Source organism: Pinus tabuliformis, chromosome 1_2, assembly GCF_031772625.1.
Source record: "Pinus tabuliformis cultivar Carrire ecotype Pingquan chromosome 1_2, CPIR1, whole genome shotgun sequence".
Lineage (NCBI taxonomy): Eukaryota > Viridiplantae > Streptophyta > Pinopsida > Pinales > Pinaceae > Pinus > Pinus tabuliformis.
The window spans coordinates 798,066,800-798,079,294 of record NC_142298.1 but is presented as its reverse complement, the minus strand read 5'-3'; the positions used below and the strand labels follow the sequence as shown (position 1 = coordinate 798,079,294).

Genomic DNA, 12,495 nt, shown 5'->3' with positions numbered 1-12,495 from the left:
GTAAGCTCCTTCCCTTTCATTCCCCAACAATTGCAAAGACAAATAACCGCCAAAAAACCTATAACTCCCCAAAAATTCAAAATCACCTTTAGGGAGATGAAAATTGTGACTTGGCAATTTTTCTAATCATGACATGAAAAATCATGATTTTTTTAATATCTACTAAAAATTTTGTTGTGTACAACCCATGATTTTTTCCTAGCAATTTTTCATTTAGGATTTCACATTGTGATGTTTGACAGTTGTCGGAATATCGACAATTTTTTCAACTATGCTTGTGAATACATAGAAGTCATTGACCTAGTCAACGAGTCATGCTCATAGGTTGTGAAATCGTGAGCATGCTGAAAGGTCAACAGTTCTTTCAATTATTCTTGCGAGTACCCACAAGTCATTGACTCATTAAATGAGTCATACTTGTATGTTGCGGGTTTGACTTGCTAAACATCTTATAAAATCCCCAAAAGGGCGTGAAACTCCTCAATTTTATAGTTTGTTTTCTCTAGTTTTAAGGCGGAGTTCAACCACTACTATTGTAAACATAAAAGTCACTAAGAGTAGGACAAAATATTGTCATCAAAGACATCCACATCAAACTGGTTAGTTAAGGAGGACATTCCACTTTTTCAATCTTAGGACTAAGATTTCCTTGAGGTTGGGGGAGCCAAATGCATAGGAGAATCAAATACTTGAGATTGATTATGTCGTCAATGATGAATTCATGGGTCGTGAATCATTTTGTGTAGTAATAACTTATCAACTTTATGTCAGTTGTGGGCATATATTATTCATATTCTCTATTCTATGGACATGTATTAATTTAATATCAATGATTTTTTTTAAACAAAAGAAATATATCTTTATATTGCTCCCAACTTTTCCTCAACCAAGTCAAATTCTTGATGATTTTTCCTTAGCAAGTAATTTGCTAAGTGAAGTATGGTACCTTTGTTTAACATAAGTCCTGCCTATTCTTGCAAGGATTATTTGTTTTCCTCTTTTCTTTTTGGACTTGATAAACCAACCTAGATAAGCTTTCTGATTTTTTTCTAGTTTAAAGATGCAAGTGCAAACTTGTTTGTAGGTACCATGGCCTTGTGTGTCAATAACACCAAGTGGACCAAGAGAGCCTTAATCTCTATCTCCTTCCCACTCTAGGATATGGAGGTTTCCTATAATCCAATTAGTTGGTGGTAGTTTATGTTATGTTGATTTGGGGTAGCATCGGATGTGCTCTAGCCATGAAAATTGTTGGATAGGCTACGACACATGAGATCTCCAATACCCAGAAAGGGTTTGGGCAGATTATAAACAGTTTAATGGAGTCCCTAAGTCTAACTTAGGGAAAATAAAAAATTAATGCGAATTAATATAAAACTGTGTTAGAATGGTCCAAAAGTCATGGATCAAGCTAGATCTAATCTTAGTCGTTGATTAGGGACTTAATCTCGGCCATTGATTTGTCAACAAGAAAAGTATAAGAGGAGGCTTGAGGGTCGCTTGGAGAACACACCAAGAAATCAAGATTTTGACTTTCTGCGGCTGGGTTTGCTGAGAAAGTTGAGAGAGTGATCTGGAGTTGTAGCTGAGGGGCAGTGAATACAGAAGTAGAGAGGCAGAGATAGTGCGGGAGGATCAACGCAGCAGCAGGGAAAGTTGACGCAAAGGGCAGAAGTCGAAACTGCCGGGAACTGTCAGAACAATCAAGAAAGCTAACGCAGAGGGAAGAAGGCGGAACTGCCAGGAACAGTTGGAACTGCCGGAACAACCGGGAAAGCTGACACAAAGGGCAGAAGCCAAAACTGTCGGGAACTGCCAGGAACAGTCGGAACTGCTGGGAATTGCCAGGAACGCTGACGCAAAGGGCAAAAGAGGCTGATGCTGGATTTTTTGTGGGGCAGATTGGAGTCGAGGAGCTGCTCGAGTGTTTATCCGAGGTTTCAGCTAGAGCATCTGTCTCCGAAGGAGAGGTACTACTGCCAAGATTATTCTCTATTGGGTGAGCCGATTTTGGCACCCAGATTGTATTCAGAAACTGCATAATAAAAAACCCTCAAATAGCTGCACCAATTTTCCTGCATTGGGTTTTTCCAGGGACATTGGTCCGAAAACAACGGTGTCACTTGTGTGCTTGTTTCGTTTCCTTCAGTTGATGATCTATAATGTGTTGAGCATGTACTTGTATTTATTTCCACTATTTACATGGTAAATAACTTGCTAATTAACATAACAAGAAGGCCAAGAATAAATCAGAAAGTACATCAAGGGTTTCTAATGGGTTAGACTTAGAAATTCCAACATGATATCAGAGGGTGGTTGCAGATCACAAGAGAACTGAGGACATCAGCCGAGCAGAGCAGCAACAACAGAAATCAGTTGTCTCGAGTGACAAAGTTGATCCTTGCAGAAGGCGACAGAGGAAGGAGTGACGTAAAGGGACTGCGTCATCATTCTAGGCCAAAGAAAGACAACGCAGAGGCTAAGGGAGGCAGAATCAGGCTCATGCAGAGCCACGTAGAGGCCAGGGGGCTAACGCAGTTGGCTGGGGGAGCTGATTTGCCGATGTCGGGGTTACGCAGAGCCAAGTGGCTCAGTCCTTCAGTTGCTGGGGTATAGGAGGCTATGGGTAAGTTACAGAGTGAAGCTCGTGGGGTACTGTAGTCAGAACAATACCTAACAGGGCAAGACCAAGGGGAGGTAGTTGCTGCCGAGGCAGATTTCTAGCCAAGGAATCCAGATTAGTGGTGCAGTTGCATAGACGATCTGAGAGGGGCAACTTGATGGTTGGCAGAAGGATTTCCAGGAGGGAAATTGGGATTCAGAGGGAGTCCAGAAGAGAACTTTCAGACGTGAAGTAGAGAGACTCGGAGGAGTCGAACAGAGAACTTCTAGACGGGAAGTAGAGAGACTCAGCGGGAGTCAAACCAAGAACGTCTAGGCGGGAAGTAGAGAGACTCGGAGGAGTCGACAAAGAAGAGTAGAGATATGGCCATGAATTGGATTAGGGACCAGGATAGGCGGGACGGAGCATCCAACTTTGTGGTCTGGAAGGCCATGATCTTGTCCATTCTAGATAAACATCGTATCAAGGCCTTCGTCTTGAGGGATGACAATTGTGCCATGAGTACTCATGTGCCACTTGAGAAGAAATGGGGAGACATCGAGCTATAGTCAAGCGGACTACAAGTGATGAGGGGCAGGATCCTCGAGGTACCCAACCTCTTGGATTATACTTGGCTACGGGAGCCCTGAAGAGGAGTAGCAGGACTCGCGGATGTCGGTAAAGATGGATGCGAATGGAGCGACAGAGGGAGCTATAGTGCAGGACAGTGCGAGGCTAGTAGGCTGCAACAGTGTGAGAGGCACGAAAGTGTTGCACCAGTGCAGGATGGCACAGAGAGGTGTGCAACGGTGTGAGATGCACAAAGTTGTTGCAACAATGCAAAGGTCAGAGAGGGAGCACTTGTCAGTGATAGAGGGAGCTTCAGCATCAGGAATGTTTTTAGCCTGACAAAGATGTCAAAGTTGGGAGATTAGTTACTTACTTCTCAGTCACTGAGTTGCAGTGCAACAGTTAGTAGTGGTAGTATTATGGGCAACACGATGTAGCATGATGAGAGGGAGTTACAGTATGAATGCAATAGTGGTAGTGGCAGGGTCGTGGGTAGCAGTACAAGATGCAACAATACAGAGGATGTTGGGCAGAAGGCCTAGTATCAGCACAGGGACCGATGTCAGATGATCAGAGTGATGCTCAATGAGGAGTATTACTAGAGCACAGTCCTTGCTAAGAGGGAGTGTTGATTTGGGGTAGCATCGGATGTGCTCTAGCCATGAAAATTGGTGGAGAGGCTAAAGCACATGAGATCTCCAATACCCCCAGAAAAGGTTTGGGTAGATTCTAAACAGTTTGGGAGGTATTAAAATAATTAATATTTTTAATGGAGTCCCTAAGTCTAACTTAGGGAAAATAAAATATTAATGTGAATTAATATAAAATTGTGTTAGAATGGTCCAAAAGTCATGGGTCAAGCCAGATCTAATCTTAGCCGTTGATTAGGGACTTAATCGCGACCGTTGATTTGTCAACGAGAAAAGTATAAGAGATCAAGATTTCAACTTTCTGGGGTTGGGTTTGCCGAGAAAGTTGAGAGAGTGATCTCGAGTTGCAGCTGAGGGGCAGTGAATACAAAAGCAGAGAGGCAGAGATAGTGCGGGAGGATCAACGCAACAGCCGGGAAAGCTGACGTAGAGGGCAGAAGCCAGAACTGTCGGAAACTGTCAGAACAACTGAAAAAGCTGACGCAGAGGGAAGAAGGCGGATCTACTGGGAACAGTCGGAATTGCCGGAACAGCAGGGAAAGCTGACACGGAGGGTAGAAGCTGGAACTGCCGGGAACTGCCAAAATTGCCAGGAAAGCTGACGCAGAGGGCAGAAGAGGCCGACGCAGTCCCTAGAGGCCGGCGCTGGGGTTTTTTGTGGGGCAGATTGGAGCTGAGGAGCTGTCGGAGTGTTTATCCGGGGTTTCAGCCCGAGCATTTGTTTTCGAAGGAGAGGTACTACTGCCGAGATTATTCTCTGTTGGGTGAGCCGGTTTTGGCACCCAGATTGTATTCAGAAACTGCATAATAATAAAACCCTCAGATTACTGCACCGGTTTTCCGGCATTGGGTTCTTCTGGGGATATTGGTCCAAAAACAACGGTGTCACTTGTGTGCTTGTTTTGTTTCCTTCAGTTGATGATCTGTAATGTGTTGAGCATGTACTTGTATTTATTTCCAGTATCTACATGGTAAATAACTTGTTAATTAACAAAACAAGTAGGTAGGAGTAAATCAGAAAGTACATCAAGGGTTTCTAACGGGTTAGACTTAGAAATTCCAACAGGTTGCGAGCCATCCATAGCCATAATTGGGTACTTGCATGCAAGGTATTTGGAACAATAACACATAAGACATTCTATCATAGTCATAGTAACCTTTGTACATTTGGTATTTGAGTCGAAACCGTGATTGAGGATATGTAGATGATGGAGTGATATGTAGATGATGGAGTGAGCCAAGGGGCAACACCTCTAAAATACCCTCCAAGTAAAATTGGCAAAAGTTTTGAGACCAAACTCCTTGACCTTTAATTTTTGCAGTAAAAGATTATTTGGTTTCTGATCTCTGGAAATAATATCTTTTTGTTTACATGAATAACTCCTCATGTTTTGTGGAACGATTTTGTCCTTTTTTTCAAACTTTGATCTCAACCAGATCGATTCCCACATTTTGTACGCTCTTCACTAGGTTGATTTGACAAGACTACAAAGGTATTTTTTAACTGAAAAATTGTTTAGAGATAAAACTTTTACTTTTAGATAAATTGCTTTCTTTAGTTCGAAATGTCAAGTCAATGCATATAAGCTATTACTGTAGAGCCCATATTTCTGGAAGGAGAAGTTCTTGATGATTTAAGCTGGCCACTGCTTTGAGTTGTTCTTCAATATTGCTAGCCATGAGATTGCTGCTTTTTGGGACCTATTATAGAAAAATCTCACAATTCTTGAGATAAAGTCTGAAACCCCAAGTGCGAAACACTACACCTCAAAGGGGACCATTGTCACCTCACCAATCCTCTTCTTGCTTGTAGCGAACACTCCTCTGAATCAAAGGGGGTTCTCCCTGGTATAGGATTGCTAGAGCTTGGCAGTTCCAATATTTGGGCTCAAAAGTTCATATGGGTCAATATCTAAATGCTAATATCAACCAACATATTGTCAAATAGGTCTCGAACACACGAAATCAAGGAATATACTGCACGATCTTGGAGAGGAAACTCTAACAAAATAGTTTTAAAGCAATGTTCCATAGAGTTTCTGGGAAACAAGGGGATGTCGATGTCATAAAAATAAAAAAATTAATATATAAAAATAAAAATAAAATCCCAACAATATGTCAATAACTAAATGGTAAATCTTAATAATTATGAAATGTGCATCTAAATTGAAATTCATCATTTCATATTAGAGTATTATGAATTATCATTTTTGCAATTTACATCTAAAAGTAAATTGAATCCACCATTTGACATTATGCAATGTTTCTTCTAAATTCATCATTTGTTGTTATGCAAGGTACATCTAAATTAAATTCATCATTTGACAATTGAAATCATGCAATGCACATCTAAATGTAAATTCATCATATGGCAATGACATTGTGTTGAAGTTTAAAATAGCCATAGAATACTAAACTAAAAGTAAACATAGAAATGAGTGAAATAGTAAATTTCTCAAAAATTCCTAAATAATAAATACTAAAAGGAGTCAAGGACTCAGTTATCAATATCTAGAGTCAAAATTTCAAAACTGGTACAATGAAAAGCGTCTGGGCGTCCCCCTTGCATCCCCCCACTCCCCTACAAGAGAAATGTGTTTCCTCACTAGAGAAATGTCCCCCCCAACATTTCCCCGTGTTTCCTCAAGAGTTTCCTTGTCTCGAGAGCGTGGGGGAGCAAGGGGCCATGCTCCCACCTAGGGGTACAAGTCCTCATGGAACACAATTTTAATGATTATAAAGAAAGGATGATGGGGGATAGAAGATCAATGCTTAGTTTGTCAATATATATATATATATATATATATATATATATATTTGGGGGCATATCAGGGCACAAGTCATACACTTCTAGGGTTTTCTTGGAGTGATAACTAGATACAAACAAGCTAGGACAAATAAATTATTTTACCCTATGGTTTGAGATCTAGGGTCTCAAATTTTCTAGATGATTACGAGAAAGAAAAAGCTATATCTATTCCTCAAATACATTAGAAGGAGGGCTTAGCTCACCAAGGGACAATGAAGCAAATACCAAATAAACTAACTTAGCACATGATCATTTATCGCATGGAACATAATACCAAGATAAAGCAAATAAACTAACTTACTTCACCATGCATCATCCAATATTCACCATAAGCATCCATGAAAGGAGATCATATTGGCTCACAATTCCAAAGATGAAAAGTAACTCAACTCATCCATCTATAGCTAAATTATAGGAGAGAAATATTGTAGAAATTTTAGACCTCCTAAGGGATTTACCCCTAAATCCAATATTGAGAAAATGAGGAGAAGTGCACCTCTATTTATTGATGAGGTGCTCAACTTCCTTTACATTAAAATAATATTTTTCTAGCCTAAAGCTCTTTTCAATGTTAATTAATCTAAAATAATAAAAAATGGGGCTTTTCAATGCCACATATACAAATTATAAGGGGCATAAGTGCACAAAAGTGATCCATCTGCATAAATGAGGGACGAAAAGGGGGCCACGGGGGGTAGGTGCAGCCTCCAGCCCCAAAGGCCCTTCAATCATGTACATTCTTCAAGTAGCCTTCAAATTTGTCATCAACCATCCTCTGGTCCCCTTCATATGTGGGTTAAGGGCTCCAAGTGCCATTTTTCAAGTTAGTAAATGGACCTCCAATGTGACAAGTCTTCTCTAGAATTTTGCAATTAATCTTTGAAATGGGCAAGCGGACTTTAGAATTAACATTTCAAGCTCTTCCAAGGTTAAATGTGGGGCTCCAAGTGGACCATCCAGGTTCATAAGTCTCTCAAAGGGCTTGTCTCATTTTCCAAGTGTGCAATAATTAAATGAAGAAACCTTCAAATGTGCAATGTCTCCTTGTTTTAGGGGAAACTGGACTTCTAAGTGTTGAAGAATCAAGGGCAATTAGGGGTAGTGTGATTCTTCTTGACTTGATAACAATTTGTGGAGTCTTTTTACTTTTTATTGTTAGCTTAATCTTCTTCTAGTTCTTATTAATGCATGTTTGTGTACTTCATCAAACTGCTACCTTTCTTCTCTTGAGAGGAAAACCCTTCGGTAAGTTTCTCTTATTGAAGGTTCTTATTGATGAATGCCAAACCCTAGACCCTTGACAAGAATATCCTCCAAGCACAAGTCAAGTCCTTCCTCCTTTCTGCACTTTGGTTTCCCGACACTTTGTCCTCCTCCTTCCGGCACTTCATTCCCCGACACTTCGTCTTCCTTCTTCCGGCACTTCATTCTTCTTTCAACTGTTGGTAGACCTTGTTGCACTAGCTCTAGAAGAGACACTTATTCTTGGTCTATGATGAGACTCCTTCCTTGTGATGATCCCTTCCTTCCTCTTGACCAAATGAGCTTCTTCCTTGAGGTGTAGGTACAGACTTGGTATGACTGTCCTGCAGCCCTAATTTCTCGCACATGTGGGAGGTTTTACTTGATGTTGTAGGCCCTTTTCTCCTTCGCTTTTGTACCCTTCTTCTTCGCTTGAGTAGGAGGCCTTGTAGGCCTAGTTTTAACCCTAAACAATGAGAGATGGTTGACTGTAAGTTGCTGCTGTCATAACTGCAGAGACAGCCCTCCTTTTCTCGCACATGTGGCTGTAACTAGCTTTAGAACAGTCCTCTTAGGCTCGGTTATGTACCCTTCTTCTTTGCTGCACTTGGAGACCCATTCTTCATCCTTCTTTCACCCTATTCCTGGCTTCCTTTACTTCGCTGATTTCAGAGGTAGATTAGCTTGATGTTGAAGGAGTGGACAGCTGTTATATATAGAGTTCTGTCCCTCTTTTAGGCCGACTTGAAGTTTGTAGGCCGACTTTCTGTCTTTGCTTCGGATAGCTTCTTTTGATGTTGCCACATGCTTGGAGGAGACTTGACTTTGCTTGGAGGTGACTTCTTTGACTCTAATATATAAGTGCTTAAGGTCTTCAACATAATTCTTTTGACTCTTTGACTCACCTATGGCACTTTGTGCTAGACCTATTTCAATGAGCAAGAAACTCATTGACATATATTATAAAAATAATATTTCTTTTCTTGAATAAATAAAAATATCAAAAGTACATTTGTGAAGACCGAACCTAGTTACATTTCCTTCAACACTAAGTGCCACATTGGCCTTCAAAGGTCCTCCACATATATAAATATGGGTTCCAATAGTGTGACACCTCCACCAATATGGGCTGTAATCCATACTAGAATGTGTACTGGAGAAAAAGAGCAGGGCATTCAATTGAAAAAGAGGATTTAAATTGAAAATTTAATTTCACAAGCTAACCTAGATGAATTATCTGCATCATATGTATTTGAGAATTACAATGAAGTTTACTTCTGGTTGAGCTTGTAAAAGAAATGATTTCAGATGTTTCTTACAGGAAAATCAATAATACCATTAAGAAAACAAGATTATAATGCTATCCCATATTAGCCTGAAAAAGGTGTTGGGATTCAAATTTTTGGAGTTTTCCAAATAAAATCTCCTTTAAATTAAATTTTATTTAACGAGCATTTGAACTCTAAAATTGACTACGTTGTGTTCCACTGGTGATTATCATTCATTTATTTGCTTTTTCAATATTTGGATACTCGTATATTCTGTCATATGTTTTTGTTCAAGCTGAGGTACCAGCCATTTATCTTATTTGCTTTTATATGATGGGAAACACTATAATGCCAGTCCAGAAACTTGTAACTGCATATTCTGACTGTTGGTCATTTGCATGCAGGTCCAATCACAGAACTATCCTAACATTTTGGTCACTGCAGGCCTCAATGGTAAGGAAAATTTATCAGTCTTGGTGCATTCTTAAATCTACCGATGTCATAATGTTAATAGTAATCACTGGTTGTGCAGACCCACGTGTCTTATACTCAGAGCCTGCCAAATATGTTGCTAAGTTAAGGGAAAAGAAGACTGACAATAATTTGTTGCTATTCAAATGTGATTTGGGGGCTGGGCATTTTTCAAAATCTGGACGGTAAGAAATCATTTAATTTTATTTTATTGTCAGAATCGAGATTCTAAATACTACCTTTTCAGCTGTTAGCCTCATGGATTGTTCAATTAATATTGGCTTTGCTTCTGTACAAACAATAGTGATTTTAGCTTTTAGATCTTTGCTCTTGTACAACCAATCTGTTTGATAATTTAGACCTTTGGTAGTTCCTGTTGCTGCAAAATCTAGCAGGCCTGGTGCAAAGTCTCACTAGGTGGGGCCAGACCTTATGGCAACAAAAGAAAGGGTTGCCACTGTCACCTTAGCAACCTTTCTCCTGCTCTTTATTGCATTTAAACCACAAGGGGGGCTTTCTTAAATCAGCTAGAAAGATGGTCTAGTGCTATGGCTCAAGGTGATAAATGAAAGGTTTATTGTTGGATAGAGAAAGGTGATCGTGAAAGGTGGGGTCGACATCCTTGTCATCTGATGCGTCTATCTTCTTCTAGTTGGTGATCATGGGTGTAGACATGGGTCTACAATCTTGCATTCTGAACATCTTCAGAATATTTGTAGTGTATGTTCCCTGCCCAAGGAAGATCTCCCCATCCTTTTGCCATACTTCCAATCCTAGGAAATAGTGCATCAACCCCAAATCGTTCATATCAAATTCTGCTACCAAGTTCCTCTTGTAGTCCTCTATGAGCCTTGATGATCCTGTCAAGAAGAGATCATTCACATACAATACTAGGTTGGGATCTGCATCACTCTTGATGAATCCCATCTGCTGCAAGTAGTTATCAATCTGACCATACCATGCCCTAGGAACTTGCTTGAGCCCATATAGAGCTTTCTTGAATCTGCACACATGAGTGTGCCTCGCATGAGTCTCAAAGCCCTTTGGCACATCCATCTGGTGAATCTTCCATCCCATCTAAACTGGTAAGGATATAACTAACCGAATAGAGGTGTATCTGGCAATTTGGGCAAAGGTCTTCTCATAATCTATCGTGTGTTTCTGTGCATACCCCTTTTCCACGAACCTAGTCTTATACTTCTCCACGTTGCCATCTCCAATATACTTGATCTTGTAGGTCCATCGAGAACCTACCATTGACCTGTCTTCAGGTCTCGACACCACCTCCCAAACATCATTCATCATGATAAAGCTGTATTTTTATACCATGGCATCTACCCACACTTGATATTGTGTGGCTTCCTAAACGTTGGAAGGTTATGCAACTTGAGCTACCAATGCTTGATATCTGTCAGGTTGCTTGCGCTCTTTTTTGTTCACCCTAGGAGCTCCAAGAAACTCCTCTGCATCTCTCAATGTCTTACAGACCTCTCTGTTGGTTCGACCACTAGTAGTGGGAGGTTCTACCAACTCCTCCTCATCCTGCCCCTGCTGCTTTGTTTCTTGAGATCTCACTGGATTCCCTGCTCCTAAGGAAATGCTAGTACTGGTTACTGTACTGGATCCCTGTGACTATCCCACTGGTGGTCCCACTGGATGCCCTTGTTGCTGGACCAATGGAGCTTCAGCTAGCTGATTCTGATCACCTATAGACATCTCACGAGATCTCTTGAAAGCTCAATCTTCCATGAACTTTACATCCAATCTCACTATAACCTTCCTATGGCTAAGAATGTAGATCGTGTATGACTTGGATGTCTCACTATACCCAACAAGAAACCCCTTCTTTGCAATCTAATCCAATTTGGTGCGCTTCTCATCTGGCACGTGGAAATAAGCAATGCTACCAAAGATTTTGAAGTGACTAACTTCTTGCCTCTTCCCTGTGAAGACCCCTTTTAGCGTTTTCTTCCCCAATGCTCTGTGAGGAGTTCTTTTTTGAATATACAATGTCATGTTACATGCCTCTGCCTATCAAAACCTGGGTAAATCCGAGTCGTATAACATTGCTTTTGCAACCCCAACTATTGTTCTATATTTCTGTTTCGCTACCCCATTCTGTTGTGGATTTTACGGAGTTGTCCATTCTCTCCTGATGTCTTCCTTCACACAAAAGTCTATGAAGTCTTTATCAATATATTCTCCCCCATTATTTCAGCGAAGCACCTTGATCTTCTTCCTTGTTGCATTCTCCACGAGGACCTTAAAATCTCTGAAACGATTGAAGACCTTATCTTTGGTCTTCAAGAAGTAGATCCGAGTTTTCTTGGAATTGTCATCGATAAAGGTGACAAAGTGTTCAGCACCACTAAGAGCTCTAGTGGATATCGGGCCACAAATATCTAAATGTATAAATCCTAACACGCCATTTCCTCTGCTGTCACTTCTTGGGAATGTTGCCTTAGCATACTTCCCAAGTACGCATCCTCTGCACACATCATCGTGTTCTGTGCCAAGTTCTAGAACCCCTGTTACCGTGTCCCTGAGCAGCTTGAGTGCTCCATGGTATAGATGTCCCATTCTCCTATGCCACAACTCATTTAGTTCCTTCCCACTGCTACTATCACTTCCTATTAATGCCATTGGAGAATCGAGCTACAACCTATACAATCTGTTGCTTCGAACTCCAACCTGTCTTACCCTCTTCCAACTCGAGTGTTTGACAAACACTTTCTTTCCTACAAAATGAATATCATATCCCTTATCCTGTAACTTGGATACTGAAATCAGGTTCATACCCAATCCTAGCACATGTAATACATCTGTAGTGTTGGTGCTTGCTCCTGACTCCCTCTGAAAATTGATGGTACCTCTCCCTACTGG

The 12,495-nt window shown here is 40.7% G+C and overlaps 1 protein-coding gene across 2 annotated transcripts in view; it reads left to right on the top strand.

Annotated features, from left to right (window-relative positions):
• LOC149208307 (uncharacterized) overlaps positions 1-12,495 on the top strand; it is a 435,470-nt gene that overhangs the window by 389,131 nt on the left and 33,844 nt on the right. For both annotated transcript variants that reach the window (XM_089395998.1, XM_089395997.1), the window contains 2 exons: positions 9,546-9,594; positions 9,674-9,797. In XM_089395998.1, coding sequence (XP_089252124.1) covers positions 9,546-9,594; positions 9,674-9,797 — 173 coding nt within the window. The remainder of the gene's footprint in view (positions 1-9,545; positions 9,595-9,673; positions 9,798-12,495) is intronic.